Here is a 23,648-nt window from a genome sequence, read left to right as displayed (position 1 = left end):
AATGTAATCATTTGTCCATGTTAATTCATCGATTGTAACAAATGTGCCACTCTACCAGGGGATGGGGATGGTTGGAGAGGTTGTATGTGGGTGTTGGGAGAATGGTAGGGGAACAATGAACTTTTCACTCAGTTTTGTGGTGGACCTGAAACAGATCTAAAACATTTTGCAAAGAAAAAAAAGTAATAATGTTCATCGGTTGCAAAAAAAAAAAAAAAATGCAAAGAGAAGGGGTGAGAAAGAATATTCTCTCCTAGTTCCACAAAGTAATTCCCAAAGATTAACTCCAACTGTCTCACTGATGATCCTGTACCCATTCCTGAGATCATAACTTTTCTTAGAAGAATGGGATATAAACTGGTAGGTGTGGGTCACATACTCATTACTGTGGCTTGGGTGGGAAGGAGTGGGCATATCTCAGTGTTCCATTTAACGGCCTCAACAGAATCCTTCAGTAGGAAAGGAAAAGCTTCCAAAGGAAGAAGGAAAGGGACAGAGGATACAGTTCTAGCTAATTAGATATGAGAAGTCTCCTACATGAGTCTTTCAATAAAGATAATTGTTTCCTAATTAGATAGAAAAATACAACTGGAAATTGCCTTCTTCCCTTCACTTGTCCTCCTATACTGTAGATCTGGGAATAAAGAGAAAAGCTACACACTAAATATGGTAGAATAGAAGACAGGAAGTGAGCTCTATATCCATAATGGCATTGTGGAAGTACCAGCCCCAGACTTACTACCTCTGAGCTTCTAAGAGAAAAACAAAAAACATTTGGTCAAGCCACAGCAGAACACTGATATCTTAAGTGGTACAAGTAGTTAACATCACTTTTATACTATCATGAAATTATAAGTTATATATGCAATAAAAACAAACTCACCATGTTCCACCTACAACAGATGGTATATATTCAAGATGGCTATTTTTAGGGGTTCACCAAGTCCTTTGTGAGAAGCTATTTATTTGATGTTATGAACTAAACTAAGATTTTTGACTGGGTCACTAATTCTAATCACCTAGATGATTAAATGAGTTAAATTTCATCCCAGCTTGATTTTTTATAAAATTATATATAAGCATGGCTTTATTTAAAAAGTAATTTTATGAGTTCCTTCTATTTATTCTCATTTAATCTTTAGTATATAATCAATACACTAACAGTAACAACATTTCTCATTAACCTTTTATTTTAACTTAGTTTACAATAAAGAAACAGAAAATAAGTTGATCATTAAAAAAATACCATAGCTGTCAATTTAAAATGAGATTCTTATTAAACAATAACACTATACCCTATAATTACATCATTAATTTATATACAAGAATTGTGTGCAAAGTGCTTTTCAAACTATAAAATAAAGACTTTGGAATAAGATACAAATGGTTATCCCTAGCAGTTAATTACCCCTGACTGCTTGTAATGAATCCCAACTTCCTACATTCTTAATTTGCATTTTATTTATTTAAATACTAAGAAAAAAGCCACCATTTTCTTATTTTCATACTTGATATCTAATTTTTTTAAATAATCCCTGATCCACAAGTTTAAACTTTATTTCTACATATAATTCAGTTACTTTCTCCATTTTTTTCTAAATAAGTAGAGGATAGGTTGTTTCTTTTTGTTGTTGTTTTTAAGCAAAGGAAGATCCTTTTAGATACGTTTTAATCTAGATGGATTAAAAACTAAAAAAACATTAAGTTATACGAAAGAAGGAATAAGAACATGAGTTTGGGAAATGCAAACTGTATTCTCATATTTTTTCTTCAGGCAAATAAAGAACCACTCTGTATATTAAAGTTGAACTAATTTCTTCCCTCTTATTAAAAACACTCTGAACACATGCTAATCCCAACATCTTGCAATACAGAATTCTTCAAAATTATCTGCTACAAAGTCTCTGATTCATAGAAATCTTTAAAGCACAAAGTACATCTAACTAAATGTAGAGTTTTGTAAGGTATACAGGAAGAATGATTTTCCAAATGCAATCTTCAAGGATCTAAATTACAGTCTTCCTTTTAGTCTAAAAGGTGAGATGTGGGATAGAGGGACTTAAATTTTCATTGGTTGAGCATGCCTATTCATAAAAAGCATATGGCCTGTTAGCTTGTAAAACCTTCCAATACCCCTAATGAAGTATGTATATTCAAATATTATACCCCCAAGGAAAAACTGAGGCACTAAGAGGTTAAAGAGTCCAGTCTGTATAGTTTACCAGTTGCAGAAAAGTGATATTAATGTGTTTCCTTTTTTACCTTTGTAAAAACAGTATAAATAAGTTTTCATTTTATATTTCAAAGCACCCTATGAAGCATACACTAGATATCCTCAAAGAAAAATAATTACAAAGGAATATATGTATATGATTGAATTAAAATCTTATAGGTTATCTGTAGGCTCAGAATATACTTTTAAATCTATTACATCAAGCCCATTTTTCATAATTTCCATCATCATGTTATGTCTAGTTAACTCATTTGTAAAAACTAAGGGATATAATTTTTAATAATGATGCCTGACATTAACTCTGAGATGTGACTACTCAAGAAAGATTATGTGCAGCCCACAAAGTGAATGTGGAGAAGATTCTTCCAGCAGTTTCTACTACTTGGCATGGCAATTCAGTAACTAATATAAAATCCATTTACCCTCATTTGAAACTCATTCTTGGTTTACATTCTTTCTCATATTTAACTTAGAAAATGAAAAATACCAACTTATATAAATCTGATCTTATTATCAGACCTGTACCTTGGGAAGCAGCTTATATTTCTCTATGGAAGATAATCAGGTAAATGTTACCAAACAATAATTTAATGTCCTTTAAGTTCAAGAGTAGGGTACAATATATGTTACTTATAAACTAGTTCAGATTGATTATTCAAGTATCAGCACTATTAGTCCTTAAAATGTTATCATTTGTGTAGTGCAAAAAATATGTATGTATATATGTACACAAACCAAACTACTGGACAACAAAAAAGAAATGTAATCATCACAAATTAAGATTTTCTTGTGAACTCCACAATCCATTTCATTCTGAGGTCATCCAGGCCCAGCAGTCTTCTTAAGTAAAATATCATTTTCTTCAGTTCAGTTTTCTTTAAAAAGAAAGTAAAAACCAGTTTCCTGTGAGTATAAATGCAACCCAATATGAAACACATCCATATCAAAAATTCTTGGATGATAACATAAAAACATTCAATTTCAAGATAAAAACCATAAATTACAAATGATCCTCATGAAACTACTTCATGTGACTTAGTCCAATAGGAAGGATCTAATTGTAGGCACTGACATTATCAAAAGTTTTTATTTAATTTTTGGTACTGGGGAGTGAACCCAGATGTGCTTTACCACTGAGTCACAACCCTAGTCCTTTTTATTTTCTATTTTGAGACAGAGCTCATTAAGTTGCTTAAGGCCTTCCTAAGTTGCTAAAGCTGATCCCAAACTGGCAATCCTCCTGCCTCAGCCTCCTGAGTCTCTGGTATCACAGGCATGCACCACCACACTTGGCCCAAAAGTTTTCAATAAATAAATTTACATTCCTTTTTTCTTCCCTTCTAGAATTTCATCCTTTTCCAATTGGCTACTATGCAATCAAGACTTAAGGGAATTATTTCATAATTTTATGAAAATGGAAAGCTGTGAAACCAAAAGCTTAATTAACCCAGACTATTCATTTACTCAACACATATTTGTATTTATTATTTTCCAGACTCTATTCAGGCACCTGGATTCAGACATAAATAAGGCAGTCTCTTATCGCTCAAAAGAGCTCAGTTTAGTGACAATGGAAACAGAAACATACAGCCCCCAAACTTGGATAAATATAACACAATAGTTTTAATGATAGCAGAGTGAATGAGCGACTGGGAGAGGGTAGGCTTGTTAGCACAAGACACAACAATCACATATGATTTAAGTTCTGCAAAATGTTTCACTGCTGTAAAACCTCCATACCCTCCTGAGCACTCAAGATGCCTGTCTAAAACTCTCATATTAGTCATTCCTCTCTGTAGAAATACTCAGATTTTAAATAATCAGATCACTTCTTACGCTCTGTATAAATTCTTTTATATACACCTTCTTGGCATGAGTGACATTTTCAATAATCAGATCAGTTTTCACCTAACAGGAGTTCCCTGCAGAAGGAAGAAAACAGGTCCCTGGAAGAGGATAAATGAAATGATGGACAAAGACAGATGTGGGTGGTTTTAAAGACAAACTGTCTGAGTGAGGTTCTAGCACAAATGTTAGCTGCAGCTGATTTGAACTCATGATTCTCCTGTCTCAGCCTCCCGAGCCACTGGGATTACAGGTGTGCGCCACTGTGCTGGCATTTTTTAAAACATTTAATGAAGTGGTAAGATAACTATTTTTTTTAAATATTTTTTTCAGTTGTAGATGGACACAATATATTTATTTATTTGTTTGTTTGTTTATTTTTAAATGTGGTGCTGAGGATGGAGTCCAGGGCCTCTCACATGCCAGGCAAGCACTCTACCAATGAGCCACAACCCCAGCCCCAAAAGATAACTATTAATCAAATTTTATTTGATTTTGGTCCTATCCCAAATTTCTCTACCCTCCAACTTTCTTCTACAAAGAAAACATGAAAAGGAATTTTGAAGTCCAGGGATGTAGCTTGGTGGTAGAGAGCTTACCCAGCATGTGTGAGGGCCTGGGTTCAATCCCTAACACAGTAAAAAAAATAATTTTGAAATAGTGCAAAATATGTAAACACCTACCTTTAGTGTCACTGTACCTATAGTTTAAGTTGAGCATTACTATTTATTGAGAAAAGATTTGGTTCTTTTTTCCTCCTATATCAAGGATACTAGAATTTAAAACACTGAACAGGACTATACCCAAACATCATAGGAGAAATTTATAATGTGTAAAACAAAAAACAGATTTAAATTAAAAGTCTATAGTTCTTTTGTTTCCCCTCTATGGTGCTGGGGATCAAACCCAGGCTTTTGCTGATGCTAGGCAAGTGCTCTATCACTGAGCTTTATCCTCAGCCCAACATCTATATCTTTTTGACAATTAAAAAAACAAATATGGGCTGGGATTGTGGCTCAGTGGCAAAGTGCTTGCCTAGCATGCATGAGGCACTGGATTCAATCCCTGGCACCATATAAAAATAAACAAAGAAAATAAAGGTATTGTGTCCATCTACAACTTAAAAAAAAAAAAAAGATCCATTAAACAAACAAACAACAAACATACGAATGGACTTAAAAGGTAAAAGTACTATTGAAAAATCAACTTAGTCTGGGCTTGTTGGTGTACTCCTGTAATCCCAGCGGCTTGGGAGACTGAAGCAGGAGGATTTCAAGTTCAAAACCAGCCTTAGCAACTTAGTGAGACCCCGAGCAACTCAACAACACACTGTCTCTAAATAAAATATATTGTTTAAAAAAGGGCTGGTGATGTGGCTCAGTGGTTAAGTGCCCTGGATATAGTGCCCCCCCAAAAAAAAAAAAAAGAAAGCAACTTACTTTTCATATGCATTTCAACCTACCTACTGTGATAGATTATAACTGGGTTCTTTGGAAAAGGAAAAACACCCATAAATATTTAAACTCACAGATTTTTTTAAATGTGTGTCAAGTGTGCCCTATTGCTTTCTACCCATCTATTATTACTTAATGGGAGATGATGATGAAACATGGAAGACACAATCAATAAGGCAAAGTAATGGTCTACCTTGCCAATTCGCTCAAGAAAGTAATTCAGTTTTTGTGTCCAGTTTTTGGATTGAAGATTTTCTGGAACACAAGGATTCTCACCTCAGAACAGAGATTCAGGGCACATTCAGGAATTCCAAGCTATTTCTCAGACCTATGTGAGTTATCTTCTATCATCCCAAATTGGAATTTTGGCCCTCATAATAAACTACTTCTTAATTCTAGATACAGTCAACCAGCAGGCTGAAATTTTTCTGAAATGTTAATGCCCATCTGTCAAAGGTATACAAAGTAAGCAAGTATTATCTGTTTACCTTTCCACTGTCATTTATATTAGCAAAGGGCCCAAAACAAACATCATAAAGCCATAAAACTTAAGAAGCATATAGTAATTTTCTTGTTGAGCAGATCATAGGTATACAAATCTATCAGATGTTCCAAAGGGAAAACTAGTCTTAATAAGCACCGAGCAATCGCCAACATATCATTTCCAAGGTAGCTTTAGTCTCAGGATCAATATAGAATGTTCAATATGACAATGGACCTATTCTCTTAGTTGTTGCTGAAGACTATCAGTTATAAGAATTTATGCATCATTTCAAATTATAAAACTATAGTATTACCTTCTCCTTCTTTGATAATATAAATGTACCAACCACTGGGCAATAAAAGGCCATATAACAGCAAAAGTTAATGCACCAGGAGACATCTCAAAGGGCCACCAAGATGGTCTCTGGAAAAATAAAATAAACTTGTCAATAATCTATTAAATATTATATTATAAACTTAACAACATACTTAATTCTTAATTTTTAAAATATAAAAATCCTTGTGAAGGGAAAGTGATATTCTGTATTTCAGGCCAAAACTCAGTAAATAAACTTTCAGGAACATTTCAAACTTAAACAAAACAAATATTTTTTAACTTCAAAGCTTTAAAGGATAAAATTCATCTTAAATGCTATATAGATCTCAAGATGTAATCTAAATGTACTATAACTCATTTAAAACCCTGCTACTTAGATTTGAAGGAAAAAAACATCTTACCTGTGAGGAAGGTTGAGTACTAGTCTGCAACGTTGATGATTTTGCCTGTGAATATAAATGAAAGTGACTCAGCTTGACAAAAGGAAAAAATATGGTAATTTTACTATTTCCTGTCCTTAAAAAAAAATTCTAGGGCTAGGAATATAGCTCAGTTGGTAAAGATCTTGCCTCGCATGCACAAGGCTCTGGATTCAATCCCCAGCACCAAAAAAACCAAAAAAACAAACAAAAAACGCCAAAACCCTCAATCAATTTAAGCACTTGCTTCTTTAAGGGTCTTATTACATTATCTACTTCCTTTGTTTCCATACAAACCAGCAATTTACAAGCATATTTGAGAACTGCAGCCTTGATTATTAATTAAAATAGACTGTAAACAATATCCAGAGACTTGTTTGGGGAAATCCTGACAAGTTATAGCAAAAAATATATATATGATATACATGAGAAATGAACTGTTAATATTAAAGATTATTAAGTGAGAAGCAGTAAGTGTGTGTGTATAGATATATAGATATATATTTCTTTTTTTCCCTAGTGCTGGGAAATTCTGTAAAAGAGCTCACACGTGCTTGACAAGTGCTCTACCAGTAAGCTACACCCTGAGCCCGAGAAGCAATATGAATTAAACAGAACATTTTCAATTAATTCAGGAAACTTAGTCTAAATCAAGTTTCCTCAGAGTTATTAGACGCTTATTACTCCAGTTTTCTCTATTTATTATAATTTTAGATAAAGGGAATGAAGATTAATGAGATCATCCATTTCCTGAAGAAAGGTTTACTGAGATCTATTATGTACTAGTCACTCTACTGGGCACTAAAGGTACAGGAAGAAGCAAAATGACAAATCCTTGCCCTAATGGAACATATCCCAATGTAGGGATACTGATAATAACAAATAAAGTAATAAATTTACAGCATGTCTGGGGTGAAAAATGCAGTAAGGAAAAAATAAAACAGGGAAGACATATGAGACATATCAGAAGAATTGAAGCCTGCAAGCAATTTTGTTTTTCTTTTTTTGCAGTGATGAAGATTGCACATAAGCAAGCATTCTATTACTGAGTTCTACCCGCAACATACTTACAAGCCATTTTAAATAAATTGTTTGAGGAAGGTTCAAAATTGTGGCTAACAGAAGGAACAGCCTTCTGTGTAAAAGTAAAAGCAAGTTCAAAGACTCAGGGTGAGACAGAGCCTACTGGAAACTGCAAGGAACAACTAGAAGGCCAATGTGATGAAGTTCTGTGAGATAGAATAGCAGCAAGGTGGGGCAGAAGGAAAGCAGGCTTTTAAATTCTTATGGGTCGGCTGGGGCTAGGGCTGGGGCTCAAGTGGTAGAGCGCTTGCCTAGCCGTGTGAAGCCCTGGGTTTGATTCTCAGCACCACATATAAATAAATACAATAAAGGTCTATTGACAACTAAAAAAATGTGATTTCAAGTAGCCTAGTATGAATATGGCTTACAGGTGCAACTAAATTAGATGCCTCTTGATGTTGCATTAGTCCCTATCGACCATTAAAGTGTTACACTGGTGAGTTAAAGTTGTAGTATACTCAAGCTGAACACTTCAAGTGCTAAAAGAATGAAGACAAGGTAATGACTCTTAAGCATAATAATATTCAACCAAGAAATGTACCTATGGCACTTCTCCAGATTAAATGTAATAAAGAGTAGAATTAAAAAACTGGGCTCCTAGGTATCCAATAACTTATATCCAACGTCATATTAGTCACCATGAATTGGAATGAAACTCCAGGTGACCAAATTCCAAAGTGACAGACAGAATAACTACTCTTCATTACAGTAGAAACACCTATTAAACGCTAAAGTTGAACTGGAACTGTTTAACAGAACTTGGCTTACAGCTAAGAAGTAACCAGCACTAGCTGGGCACAATGGCACCTGTCTGTAATCCTAATGACTCAGAAGGCTGAGGCAGGAAGACAGAAAGTTGAGGCCAGCCATAGCAACTTGGCAAGACTCTATTCAAAATTAAAAAAAAAAAAAAAAGGAAGGGCTGGGAATATAGCTCAGTGGTAGAACTGGTAGAACACACTGGGGTTTAATCCCCAATACAAAAAAAAAAAAAAAAAGTAATCAGCACTATTTGTATAATTAAGATTATAGTTTTGGTTTTGCTTCAAAGATATTTATCCATATATATCAAGAAACTTTTATGTAAGTTCTAGTTAGAAATTCACAGTTTAATATTTTATTATTCTATTGCTAGATTAAAATAGAGGATTACTGATGGCTTTTCTATTCCTTCTGAGGTGTTGGGGATCTGACTGAGGCAAATACTCTACCACTGAGTTACACCCCTAGCCTACCCTTTCCTAATCCCAATTGTTTTGTTTTGAAATGAACTCATGGGCACGTGACTGCTGAGCCACATCCCAAGCTCTATTTTGTATTTTATTTGGAGACAGGGTCTCACTCAGTTGCTTAGCACCTTGATTTTGCTGAGGCTGGCTTCAAATTCGCAATCTTCCTGTCTCAGCCTCACAAATCGCTGGGATTACAGGCATGCACCACTCTGCCCAGCTTTCCACCCCTTGTTTTTTGAAATTCATTTTGAAAGAAAAAACTTCAAACAACATAGGTAGCACTTTGCTAATATGAAAATCTAAAATCCAAAATGCTCAAAAATCCAATACTTTTTTGAGTACCTTTTTGAATGACAACACAAAACTTGAAAAAGTTGTGGATTTTGGAGCATTTCCAATTTTGGATTTCCAAACTATGGATGCTCATCAGATAAAAGTCTATGGTCATATTCCAAACTACAAAAAAACTCTGAAATCTGTAATACTTGGGGTCCCAAGCATTTTGAAGAAGGGATACTCAACCTATAGTAAACATTGCAAAGGAAATATGAAAACAGAAAATTACTTAAATTAGGTCCTCTTTAAGGTTGTGAGCCTCCTGAGGGGAGGAACTAAGTTGTCTTATCATCATCATTTTTATTATCATCATTATCATTTCATAATGACAGTAATTACTGCTTACTATGACTTTGCTCTGCCACTAATTAATATAGCCCCCCAATACTTTAGTTTCTTTTTCTGTTAAATAAGTTTGTTAAACTAAGTCTCCTTCAGCTCTACGATCTACTACTATTCTATCTTCAATTTACTACTCATGAGTCATCCAAGTAAATTATGCACATTTTTAAAAAGTTCTTTATCATATCAAAATCTTTGTTTTTTTCCCTCAAAGACGGGGACTGAACCCACGGCTTCCAATATGATAAGCATAAGCTCTATCACTGAACTACAATTCCAGGACCCCAAATCTTTTTTTAAAAATAGGGTTTGTAAAGACAACAATGAAAAAGTAAAACTTATAAATAATATCAAAAGAATTTCAGCAATATTTCAGTATCATTAAAGACATTACATATATACAAAATATTCCTTTTAAAAATAAAATTGCAAAATGAAAAACAATTTAAAAACAAAAATAAAATCACAGAATGAGCACAAAACAGACTGGAACAATAATGTTCAATAATAACTACACAACAGAGGCTTTTCTGTATAAGTACCTCTTTTTGGTTTCTCTTAAGATAACTCTGTATTATCTATCCTAGGAATAGTGTACCGGGATCATGGACTTTAAATATACTTTATTTCTCAAGTGTAAAAAAAATACTATAATTTCTTACTAATGAAAGATACAAATAAAAATTTATTTGATAAACAACTTACATATACCTATATAAATAAGAATGTCATGTTATTTATTTAAGGCAGTATTCCTTTTTCCTTTTCCAAATTTAGTTTTCTTTTTATTTTTTGTATTTTAAAAAATAAGCTGGGGCTGGGGTTGTAGCTCAGTGGTACAACATTTGTCTAGCATATGTTAGGCACTAGATTCTATTCTCAGCACTGCATATATGTAAATAAATAGAACTAAATGTCCATTGACAACTAAAATAAGTATTTTTAAAAAACAAATAAAAAAAATAAACTGGGTTTAATTTTCTCATCTTAAACCTTTATTATTTTTTTAAAGATTTTTTTTAGTTGTAGATGGACACAGCACCTTTATTTTTATTCATTTATTTTTATGTGGGGCTGAGGATCGAACCCAGTGTCTTACACATGCTAGGCAAGTGCTCTACCACTGAGCTACAACCCGAGCCCTATTTTTTTTTTAATGTGAAAGAGACTCTGAAACACTAGATCATACACATGAGACACTATTTTTAAATTTTTTTATCACAGATCCTGTTGAGAATCTGATAAAGACAAATCCTTCCTCCTCAAAAATCAAATAAAATTTGCATAGTATTTTAGCAGGCTCATAGAAAATCTAGGGATTCACAGTCTAACTGATACTAAAACATAACTGAGAATCTTTGGGATACATACCATTGAGAAACCTTATGATACACTGAGTAAGTTACTGATTTGGTAAAGGGTAAGATATTCACAATGAGCTGGGCAGGATGGCACAGGCTTATAATCACAGCAATTCAGGATGCTATATGAAGCAGGGGCCATCAAAAGCTTGAGATCAGACTCCACAATTTAGCAGAGAGACTGTCTCAAATTAAAAAAATAAAAAGGGCTGAGGATGTAGCTCAGCAGTAAAGTACTCCTGGGTTCAATACCCAATACCAAAAAAAAAAAAAAAAAAAAGTGTGTGTATATATGTATATTTTTTTTTCTTACAATGGTTAATTAGAAAGCCTGTGGGTATCAGTTTGTTTATGTATCTATATTCAGTGTGTTTATCTTGCAATGGAAGCCTACTGCAATGCAAGTAGCAATTATTCTTCTAATACCAAGTAGTATTCAGTAGATCCTTCTTAGTTTTTAGAAAAATCACTAAAATTTGGGTAAATTGTGAAAATGTATGATTTGTATAAATCTGAAAAACAGATTATTCACTGCTTTGCAGGATCTACAAACAGAAGAACACTTCATTTAGTTTTTTATTTGTTGTACTTAAAAGCAATGAAGTGGGCTTGGGTTGTGGCTCAGCGGTAGAGCATTTGCCTAGCAAGTGTGAAGCCCTGGGTTCGATCCTCAGCACCACATATAAATAAATAAGATACTGTGTCCAACTTCAACTAAAAAATAAATATTAAAAAAAAAAAAAGCAATGAAGTAATTGGGCTGGGGCAGTGGCTGGGCAGTAGTGCACTTGCCTGGCATGTGTGAGGCACTGGGTTTGATTCTCAGCACCACATATAAATAAATAAAATTATAAAGGCCTATCAACAACTAAAAAAATACATTCAGAAGCTTACCTGTGAAGCGGTTAGTGTTTCCAGTTTTTGAAGTCTCTGAAGGACATTCTGCATGTCCTCCTGCAATCTCATGAGCACTAGAGCAATCTGCTCATTGAGGCTGCCTCGTGATCCTCTGTCTGAGCCCCAGCGTTCTCCGTCACCTCCACTTCCCACTTGCCCACCTTTGGTTCCTTCGCTCCAATGTGGCATCCTATGTCCTATTGTAAGAGAGCAAAATAAGTTAGTTTTAAATGAAACTTTTTTAAAATTTTGCTTGTATTTAAATAAAAATAGAAAGAGTATGTTTTATTCATTTTCCTCTGTTATTTCTTTAAGATCTAAATCTCTAAAGTAGAATAGAAACAATCAGGAAATAGACAAAATAACTCTTAGGATAAAAGAAATAAACATATAAAATAAAAAATATAAAACTATGTTTTTTATAAAACACAAAATAAACATTTATTCTGACCTATTTAAAAAATTTCTTGCTTAAGTTTTACATATATTAATATGTGACTATATTCATATAATTTACAAACAAGATACATGTGCAGAGTCCATGATAAAAAATTCTTGAACAAAGGTTAAAAAAACTGAAAAAAAAATTGAAGATTGCTTCTCTAGAGTACTAAAAGTTATATTAAATAAATGTTATGTTTCCCTTTTTGGTTTCATTACATTGTCTCACAAAACATTTAAATGTGTTTTTCTTATTATAAATTGTACAATTTTAATACATATTAAAACCTAACTACTAATGAGATATTGCTAGCAACTGTCCATTCTTTTTTTGTAAGATTTGTCCTTTCTTGAACTTTGGATTGGGCAAAGGAGAAGGTGGAGAGGGATTATGAGGATAGGAAAGATGGTGGAATGAGATGGACATCATTACCCTAGGTACATGAATGATTGCAGGAATGGTGTGTCTCTACACCATTTACAACCAGAGAATTGAAATGCTGCACTCCACTTGTGCACGATGAATTGAAATGCATTCTACTGTCATATACAACTAAGTAGAATAAAATTTTTTTTAAAAAAGGATGTCTTTTCTTCATATATATATATATATATATATATATATATATATATATATAAAATTTTATTTTTATGTGGTGCTCAGGATCAAACCCAGTGCCTCATATGTACTAAGCAAGCACTCTACTACTGAGCTACAACCCCAGCCCCTCCATTCTTTTTTCTATGCAGATATTTACAAAATTGGCACTACCCCTTATACTTGTCTTTTTAAAGCATACGATGAACATATGTGTATATCATTAAATGTTATTCCAAAGACATTTAAATTAGTGCATGAATTTCCTAACTATCCAAAAGTGGAGAATGAGTGAATTACAAGTAATTCACTCATTCTCCACTTTTGGATAGTTAGGATGATTTCAAATTTTTGCTAATACAAATAACACTGCAAGAAATGTCATTGAATATAAATTCTTATCCAAATTTCCACTGATTACTTTGACAGATTCCAAGAATAATAATTCCTGAATAAAAAGATAACAGGTTCTTGAGTTTTATGCTGCTCTGTTTAACAGTACAACCATGTTACCCTACCCTTGCAGAAATGGAGTATGCATTTCAGATCTTTCCTCATACCAGAAGCCTTAAGGGCCTTTGGCAGTCAGAAACAATTATCCCTGAGCAATTATTCCCCCTTGCTTTTCCAAAGTCCTCCTGAAGGGGAAAATCAAATGTGAAAGCAAATCCCAGTTTCTTCAAACTCTGGCTATGTTATGCTTGTCCACTGTGGAAGTAACTGGCTAGATATATGAAGTTCAGTGAACCAGGTGCTAGGTTATCCAAACCCCCTTTCATTTTCTCTCTTATGCCTTCTGTATAACAGATGATTAGTTCTATCAGATTATTCTCCGTTCTCCAACCTTCTTCTAAACCACAGGTGTTGGGGGGAGTCTTAGTTATTCTATTTATTTATCCAAAGAGGTTTTAAGAGGGCACTATAAATTCTTTTATTCAAACCACTATCGTTTACAGTTTACAACCCAATATATTGAAGAGATTTTTCCCAAATTTCATCAACTTGCCTTCCTCCTCATTGAACTACTTTTTTCAGAGGATGGGGTAGAATTTCCCATACATTCCAAATCAGATCCTTCATTTTCTTCTTAATTGTTTGCTGCTCTGCTGATACTTTGCAAAGTTTATGGTATAAGACCAAGTTCCTTAACTACTTTCAGGGCTGTGTCATATATTTAGATATTTTCATATTCTTTTCATTCATTTAGGCAGAGTGTTATGAATATGCAGACACTTGCCTAATAATCCCAAGAGCCCACTTTCAACAAATAATGAACAATGAGAAAGGGAATGAGTAAAATGATACAAGGTGATACAAGGGTAGTAAACTACTTTTTTTTTTTTTTTTTTGATACTGGGGCTTGAACCCAGGGGCACAGTACTATTGAGCTATAACCCGAGGCCTTTTTTAATTTTTTGAGATAGGATCTCACTAAGTTGTTCAAGTCCTTACTAAGTTGTTGAGCCTGGCTTTGAATTTGCAATCCTCCTGCCTTAGCCTCCCAAGCCACTGAGAATAGTGTGCCACTGTGCACACTATTAAATTAAAATTAATGTACGGCTAGTGGGGCTGGGGATGTGGCTCAAGCGGTAGCATGCTCGCCTGGCATGCATGCGGCCCGGGTTCGATTCTCAGCACCACATACAAAGATGTTGTCCGCCGAAAACTAAAATAAATAAATATTAAAATTCTCTCTCTCTCTTTAAAAAAAAAAATGTACGGCTAGTAATATAGCTCAATGGTTGAGCACTTGCCTAGCATGTATGAGGCCTTGGTTCAATACCCAGTACTGCAAATAAATAAATAAATAAATAAAGTTAAATATAAATTATTAGGTACTTATTGAAAGTACCATTTCTTAAATTGAAATATGAATAAAGGGGTAGTCAAATATTTAAAAAGAAGAGGCAAAATCCCATGATAAGAAAGGCATATAGAAAGACGCAGTGACTGAAGGAACAAGGTATAGACATCAGAGTGGAAACATTTCCTTTGCTTATTCAAAATAGATGCTTAAAAGAAGTGATTCAAAAATTTAAAAAGGGGGGCTGGGGATGTGGTTCAAGCGGTAGCGCGCTCGCCTGGCATGCGTGTGGCCCGGGTTCAATCCTCAGCACCACATATAAACAAAGATGTTGTGTCTGCCGAGAACTAAAAAATAAATATTTAAAAAATTCTCTCTCTCTCTCTCAAAAAAAAAAAAAAATTTTTAAAAGGAAGAAGGTAATAAAGGCAAGGATCAAAAAGAACAGGTTGGAATTAACTTTTATAAGTTTAATTCACAAGCTAAGTTTAGACTTTATACAAAGATCACAAAAAAGTGATTCTTGAACAGGAATAATAGGCCTTACAAACACATTAAAAGGAAAAAAGGGGCTGGGACTATAGCTCAGTGGTAGAACACTTGCCTCGCAGGTGTGAGGCCCTGGATTCGATCCTCAGCAGCACATAAAAATAAATAATAAATAAATAATCTGTCCATTTACAACTAAAAAAATATTTAAAAAAAGAAAAAAGGAAAACAAGGCACAGTGACACAAGCCTGTAATCCCAGTTACTCAGGAGCTGAGGCAAGAGGATTATAAATTCAAAGCCAGCATGGGAAATTTAGTGAGATCCTATCTCAAAATAAAATTTGAAAAGGGGCTAAGAGGCCAGGCACAATGGCACATGCCTATTAATCCCAGTGATTTGGGAGGCTGAAGCAGAAGGATCGCAAGTTCAAAGCCAGGCTCAGCAACTTAAGGAGGCCCTAAGAAACTCAGTGAGACCCTGTCTCTATTTTTTAAAAATAGAGTGGGCTATCCTAATATCCAGAGTATACAAAGAACTCAAAAAATTAGACAATAAGAAAACAAATAACCCAATCAACAAATGGGCCAAGGACATGAACAAACACTTCACAGAGGAGGACATACAATCAATCAACAAGTACATGAAAAAATGCTCACCATCTCTAGCAGTCAAGGAAATGCAAATCAAAACCACCCTAAGATACCATCTCACTCCAGTAAGATTGGCAGCCATTATGAAGTCAAACAACAACAAGTGCTGGCGAGGATGTGGGGAAAAGGGTACTATTGTACATTGCTGGTGGGACTGCAAACGGGTGCGGCCAATTTGGAAAGCAGTATGGAGATTCCTGGGAAAGCTGGGAATGGAACCACCATTTGACCCAGCTATTGCCCTTCTCTGACTATTCCCTGAAGACCTTAAAAGAGCGCACTACAGGGATACTGCCACATCGATGTTCATAGCAGCACAATTCACAATTGCTAGACTGTGGAATCAACCTAGATGCCCTTCAATAGATGAATGGATAAAAAAAAAAATGTGGCATTTATACACCATGGAGTATTACGCAGCACTAAAAAATGACAAAATCATGGAATTTGCAGGGAAATGGATGGCACTAGAGCAGATTATGCTTAGTGAAGCTAGCCAATCCCTAAAAAACAAATACCAAATGTCTTCTTTGATATAATGAGAGCAACTAAGAACAGAGCAGGGAGGAAGAGCAGAAAGAAAAGATTAACATTAAACAGAGACATGAGGTGGGAGAGAAAGGGAGAAAAAAGGGAAATTTCATGGAAATGGAGGGAGACCCTCATTGTTATACAAAATTACATATAAGAGGTTGTGAGGGGAACGGGATAATAAACATGGAGGGAAATGAATTACAGTAGTTGGGGTAGAGAGAGAAGATGGGAGGGGAGGGGAGGGGGGATAGTAGAGGATAGGAAAGGTAGCAGAATACAACATGGCAGTATGTAAAAATGTGGATGTGTAACCGATGTGATTCTGCAATCTGTATTTGGGGTAAAAATGGGAGTTCATAACCCACTTGATTCTAATGTATGAAATATGATATGTCAAGAGCTTTGTAATGTTGTGAACAACCAATAAAAAAAAAATAGAGTGGGCTGGGGTTGTGGCTCAGTGATAGAGCACTTGCCTAGCACGTGTGAGGCACTAGGTTCTATCCTCAGCAACCCATAAAAATAAATAAACAAAATAAGGGCAATATGTCCATCTACAACTAAAAACAAAATAATAATAATAATAGTTTTTTAAAAGTGTTAATTTGAAAAAAAAAAAAAAAAAGAAAGAAAAAGGGCTGGGGGTGTGGCTCGGTGGTTGAGTACCCCCTGGGTTCAATCCCGGGTACCAAAAACAAACAAGCAAATAAACAAATAAATAAAATTTTGGGCTGGGGATGTGGCTCAAGCGGTAACCTGCTTGCCTGCCATGCACGGGGTGCTGGGTTCGATCCTCAGCACCACATAAAAATAAAATAAAGATGTTGTGTCCACCGAAAAACTGAAAAACAAATATTAAAAAATTTTCTCTCTCTCTCCCCTCTCTCTCTCTTAAAAAAAAAAAAAAAAAAATTTAGGGGCTGGGGATGTGGCTCAAGCGGTAGCACACTCGCCTGGCATGTGTGCGGCCCGGGTTAGATCCTCAGCACCACATACAAACAAAGATGTTGTGTCCGCCGAGAACTAAAAAATAAATATTAAAAAAAAAATTATCTCTCTCTCTCTCTCTCAAAAAAAAAAATTAAAAGGGCTGTAGATGTAGCTGAGTGATTAAGCACTCCTGGCTTCAATCCCTAGTACCTAATAATAATAATAATAATAATAAATTAAAAAGTGGGGCTGAGGATATAGCTCAGTGGTAGAGCACCCCCAGCTTCAAACCCCAGTACCCCCCCACACACACATTAAAAGAGAAAATATTGTTCAGAGAAAAGATTTAAATAGTGAAAAAAGAAAAACAGTCATAAAAAATGAAAAGCCTTGGTTCAAGCACAGTGGCTTGCATCTATAGTTCCAGTTATCGGGGAGATTGAGACAGGAAGATCACTTGAGCCTAGGAGTTCAAGGGAAGGTATATGAGACCCCCATCTCAAATAAAAGTAAATAAGTAAATAAAAAGAGGTCTTTGTCATCAATGAAAAATGAAAATGTGGTTTCCTATCAAAACAAAAAGAAAGAAAGACCATCATTGATAGTCCTGCACTTTCTACATTTGGTCCAACATAAAAACCTATAAATCTGTCCAACCTCAGGATTTTACTTTTCAATTGCATAATTTTTTTTTTTTTATGTAAAGAGTTGCGTAATTGGCCGGACGCAGTGGTACATGCCTGTTATCCCAGCCACTCAGGAGGCCGAGGAAGGAAAATGCCAAGCTCCAGGCTGGCCTCAACAAACTAGTGAGGCCCTAAACAACTTAGTGAGACCTGCCTCAAAATAAAAAAGAAAAAGGGCTGGGCATATAGCTCAGTGATAAAGCCACAATGGGTTTAACCCCCACTACAAATAAATAAATAAATAAGTACATAATTCTACCTCTTTATATCACACTTAAACATCATAAAAGGATGTCTTTGTTTTTGTGCAAGTTTTTGAAACCGGGTCTTTCTGTTATCCAGGCTGGCCTCAAACTTCTGGACTCAAATGATTCTCCTGCCTCAACCTCCTGTATGGCTAGGACTGCAGCCATGTACTACCACACCCATTTTGGCCTTCTTTGTCTTGATGCTTTTTGGCCTGACAATAATCTTCCCAGATATCAAAATTTAAAACCTTGCCTTTAAATTTGCATACATGAGATACCATTGCAATATCCTTTTATTTTCTACTTTTTAGAATAGTCTACCTCTTGGGCTGGGGCTGTAGGTCAGTGGTAGAGCACTCACCTTACACGTGTAAGGCACTAGGTTTGATCCACAGCACCACATCAAAATAAAGATATTGTGTCCAACTAAAAATAAAAAAGAATAGTCTACCTCTTGTAGACTATAACATTAAAGTTATGTTTTGCTTTGCCAATCAAGGAATACCTACTTTAAACAAGTGAGTACAGCCTGTTTACATTTTGCAGAGCTGAGGATTAAACTCAGGGCCTCACAAGCATACTAGGGCAAGCACACTAGCACTGAGCTATATCCCTAACTTTTAGCCTGTTTACTTTTATTGCTATTTCAAATAAATTTGCTCTAAGATCTTTTTTATCACACATTGTTTGGGGGGTATAAAAATTATTTTACTATGTAATTTTCTTTTGTTACTTTTTAAAAAAATGTGTGCCATTTTTTTTTCTGATAAATTAGGAAGGTTTGTATAAGTACTCCTTCACTTATATTAGGGTTATATCTCAATAAACCCATTGTAAGTTGAAAGTCTTGTAAGTTATAAGTTTTATAATTTGAAAGTCTTGTAAGTTGAAAATGCATTTAATATGTCTAATCTACCAAACATCATAGCTTAGCAGCACAGCACAGAGGATCCATTATTTATCCACTGCATGGATGACTGGGGGTTAAGGCTTGCAACTATTGCTCAGCATCTTTAAAAAGTACCTTACCACATAGTGCTAGCGTAGGAAAAGATCAAAATTCTAAATTTGAAGGTTTCTACTGAATGCATAGATTTTACTTATGATTTTTCAACATTACGATGGTGTAAAAATGTACCCATACAGTCACTTGTTTTTCACTTTCGGTATCGGATCCAATGAAGTACATGAGATAATCAATGCTTTTTTATAAAGTAGGCTTTACATTAGATGATTTTGCCTATATATAGGCTAATGTAAGTGTTCTGAGTACACTGTAGGCTGGGCAAAGCTACACTGCTCAATAAGTTAAAAGTATTAAATGCATATTCAAGTTATGTTTTCACAATGGGCTTAGTGGGACGTAGCTCCACTGTAAATTGATGAGCATTTGTATTTTGTTCAAGTGGTTATTTTAAAACTATTATTTATTTTCTTTTCCTTTTTTTTTTTTTTTTGGCAAGGATTAAACACAAGACCTCATGCATACAAAATACATGTTTACCATTGACCTACAATCCTAGTCCTAAACCATAAGTTTCTATAATATCTTTAATTCTTTTTTCACAACATCTATTTATTTCTTACCAGAACAATTTTTTAAAAATATTTTTTAGGGGTCGATGGAAAGTATTTATCTTTATGTGGTGCTGAGAATCAAACCCAGGGCCTCACACGTGCTAGGTGAGTGCTCTACCACTCAGCCATAACCCCAGCCCTTACCAGAAACAATATAATGAGCATATTTATTTTTCTTCTCCATTCAACTCTATTCTGTTACCTGATGACATCACTATTCTAAAGATTTATCTTTACGTTGTTAAATGTTCTTTCATACCTGTTATTTAACTTGTCAGCTTTAAATGATCTCTTTTGTCCTAAGTGGAGAAATGTGGAAAAGATAAAGAACTCAGATTTCTACCTGGGGAAGAAGCATCAGCACAGCTGGAAAAGTGATTGTTCAGGGGGAAATAGAACATAAATTTGGTTACAAAAAAATTGCATTAAAATTTTAGAAACAGAAATGTTTTCTCTGATGCTTTCAGAGATGACACATTATGCCCAGAGTCAAAGGGGAAAACTAGACAAAGAAAAACTGAAGATGTTATTAACTTTCAGCTTTACGATAACCTTTGCATACTGAATGTACTAATGCTTCTTTTGTTTAGAACTTTCCCATTTTACCAATTAGTTTATAGTGAGGAAGAAGAAAAGAGAATACACACCTCTCCCTCTTCTGACATTAGAGAATTCCTCATTTTCTCCGCCTCGCTTCTCACGGTGTGGTGCTCCACTGTTACTTCTGCCATCTTCTCCTCCATGCTTTACTTCACCTTTTCCTTCAACTGTTACCACCTGCATATTCCCAGTGTTGCCACTTCCAGGAGATACTTGGACATCTTCAGGAAAACCAGAATTTTCCAAGGGCTGATTGCAATCACTACCCAAGTAATACTGAAATGGTCCATTGTTTGATGTAAAACTGTCTAAAGACTACAAATTTAAAATGACACTTCATTAAAAACTATAAATTGTTATATACCATAAAGTTTTCATGGCACTAGAAATACCGTCTAAAATGTTGTTTCATGTTGTTTCATGTTGTTTCCATATTTATTGGAAATATTCCTAATCTAAAACATTTCTTCAATTCATCACCAACTTCCTACATGCCATTTAAAAAAAAAAAAAAAGATAGGAATGATTTTGTCCATGACATTTTCACAGTGTACTGTTCTTATGAATCAATCACTCATCCAAGAAACATGTAAATTTCTATTCTCACCATAATTATTAACTTTAGGGATACTCTGAAGAAATAGGTAGGATCCCTGCCTGTACGAAGCTCACAATCTTTGGGAATCAGAGAAGGTTATAACAACACTGTTTAATAAGTTTTATGAAAAGACATGCAAAGAATGCTATAGGAACTCAGAGAACGAGTAACAAACCCACACTAGTTTGTTTCAAGAACAGACTTCTTGAAAGAAATTAGATCAATTATGACTTGAAGAACAAATGATATATGCCAAGTCAAAGGTGTCATAATAATAACATCATGAACTAATAAATTAGTTGGAATACAGGATGATTTGAGAACTTAAAAAAAAATTTTAAAATATTTTTTTAGTTGGAGATGGACGCAATATCTTTATTTTATTATTTATTTTTATATGGTACTGATGATCGAACCCAGTGCCTCACATGTGCTAGGCAAGTGCTCTACCACTGAGTTACAACCCCAGCCCAGACTTGAGAACATTTAACACTATAGAATCAACAAGACTTAAAGACTGAATAAGGGGAGTAAGGGAAAGAAAAGTCTCTAGAGACTAGATGATTTGTTGACTCACTGAGGATAAAGAAGTTTCAGGAGAACAGAAAGAGAAAATGGTACTATTACAGATAAGAAAAAATTGAGGTCCCCAGGCAAGATATCTAACAGGGCAGTTGGAATTCAGATAAACATTGGATTTATCACTTGAGAATAATCAGCCTGTGAGAAATGGTTGAAACTGAGGAAGTGGTAACTAGAACTACATGACTGAGGAACACTAAATTTAAGAGATCAACAGAAAAAGAAAAACTCAAAAGAAGAAGACTACATGGAACCTAACAAGTAAAAGAGAAACCCTTTTAAAGGAATGGTATAATGGAATATTTTCCAGGAGAGAATAGTTAATGTTTTTAAATGATAGTCAAATGACAGGAAATTAGTGAACAGAGACAAGTTGGCATGTATGACAGAAACCTGACTGAGGTGAATGAAGCTATTAATGAACTCACCCCAAAAATGTCTGGCCATAAAGTAAAGGAGGTCAATAATACTTAGAGGTTTTATGAGATTAAGAAAGCATTTTCTGGGCTGGGGTTGTGGGGTTGTGGTAGAGCACTTGCCTAACATGCATGAGGCGCTGGGTTCAATCCCCAGCACCACATAAGAAAAAAAAAAAAAAACTAAATAAACAAAGGTATTGTGTCCATTTACAACTAAAAATTAAAATTAAAAAAAGGAAAGCATTTCCTTTCAAAGATAGAAGGGATATGAACATGTGTTTAGCATGAGAAGAAAGAATCAGAAGAGACACAATTGTTGGGGATAGTCTAGAGAGAGTAGAAAAAATAAAGGTCTTCAATGTGGAAAAAAATAAGACACAAGCAAATCAGAGAAACTGGCCTTAAATGGGAAGAACATGTTATCCACTGAGGTAGGAAGAAAAGTGGCAAGGATTAAATAAGAGAAGCTAATAGTAAGTTAAAGAAGTGTCAGGTATAAGGAATAATAACCTATTCTTCTAAGTATAATGAGAAACAAAATTATGCAATGAAAGCAAGGGAGTAGGAATATCAGTCCCCCACCCATACTACCAATTCTGGTAGAACTCTAGTATCTTTCATGTTTTTGATGCTACTAAGAGTATGGTCTGCAGACTACCAGCAGCAGCAGCAGCAATTTGAGCTTGTTAGACATGCAAATTCATGGATCTCACTTACTGAATCAGAGACTCTGGGATTGATAATGGCCCAGGAATCTATGCTATAATAGGCTCCCTGTTAAAATTTTGAGAAACAGCCAGGCACAGTGGTGCACACCTGTAATCCCAGTGGCTCGGGAGCCTGAGTCAGGATAATCGCAAATTCAAAGCCAGCCTCAGCAACGGCGAGGCACTGAGCAACTCAGTGAGACCCTGTCTCTAAATAAATACAAAATAGGGCTGGGGAGCCTGGGTTGTGGCTCAGAGGTAGAGCACTTGCCCAAGCATGTGTGAGGCACTGGGTTCGATCCTCAGCACCATATAAATATAAAATAAAGATATTGTGTCCACCTATAACTAAAAAATAATATTAAAAAAATAGGGCTGGTGATGTGGCTCATTGGTCAAGTGCCCCTGAGTTCAATCCCCAGTACCAAAAAAAAAAAAAAAAAAAAAAAAGCCCCTGGGATTACAGGTGTGTGCCACAGTGCCAGGCTAATAAAACAAGATTTTATTTACCTTAACAGACAGGCTAAATACCTCAATGGAAGAGATTGAAGATGAGATGAAGTTTGGGAAGAAAACAAATAATGAATCTTAAGAATAAGTAATACTGCAAATCATAAGGAAGTAGAGCAAAGGAAACTCCTGGTGAAGTGATAATGTAGAACACAATCAAAGTCAACATTCTAATAGAAAAAGGAAAAATTCTCAAAGGCAAACATCAGGAAAAAATATTCCAAAATTATTTTAGCCTTTTTATTATGGA

The 23,648-nt window shown here is 34.9% G+C and overlaps 1 protein-coding gene across 6 annotated transcripts in view; it reads right to left on the bottom strand.

Moving 5' to 3' along the window:
• Positions 1-1,168: 1,168 nt before the first annotated feature.
• The window catches only part of ACBD5 (acyl-CoA binding domain containing 5), a gene marked incomplete at its 3' end in the record, with an annotated part of 46,536 nt that continues 24,056 nt past the window's right edge, over positions 1,169-23,648 (bottom strand). For 4 of the 6 annotated variants that reach the window (XM_081300154.1, XM_081300152.1, XM_081300150.1 and 1 more), the window contains exons 9-13: positions 20,630-20,897; positions 12,020-12,219; positions 6,754-6,798; positions 6,330-6,439; positions 1,169-3,108 (exon numbers count right to left, since the gene is read on the bottom strand). In XM_081300154.1, coding sequence (XP_081156280.1) covers positions 3,096-3,108; positions 6,330-6,439; positions 6,754-6,798; positions 12,020-12,219; positions 20,630-20,897 — 636 coding nt within the window. Of the gene's footprint in view, positions 3,109-6,325; positions 6,440-6,753; positions 6,799-12,019; positions 12,220-20,629; positions 20,898-23,648 lie in introns of those variants that run through there. The other 2 variants (XM_081300151.1, XM_081300155.1) reach the window with 1 other exon arrangement.

The sequence above is a fragment of the Spermophilus citellus genome (genome assembly GCF_964194105.1).
Source record: "Spermophilus citellus genome assembly, chromosome: 6".
NCBI classification, from domain to species: Eukaryota; Metazoa; Chordata; class Mammalia; order Rodentia; family Sciuridae; genus Spermophilus; species Spermophilus citellus.
This window is presented reverse-complemented; position numbering and strand designations above follow the sequence as displayed.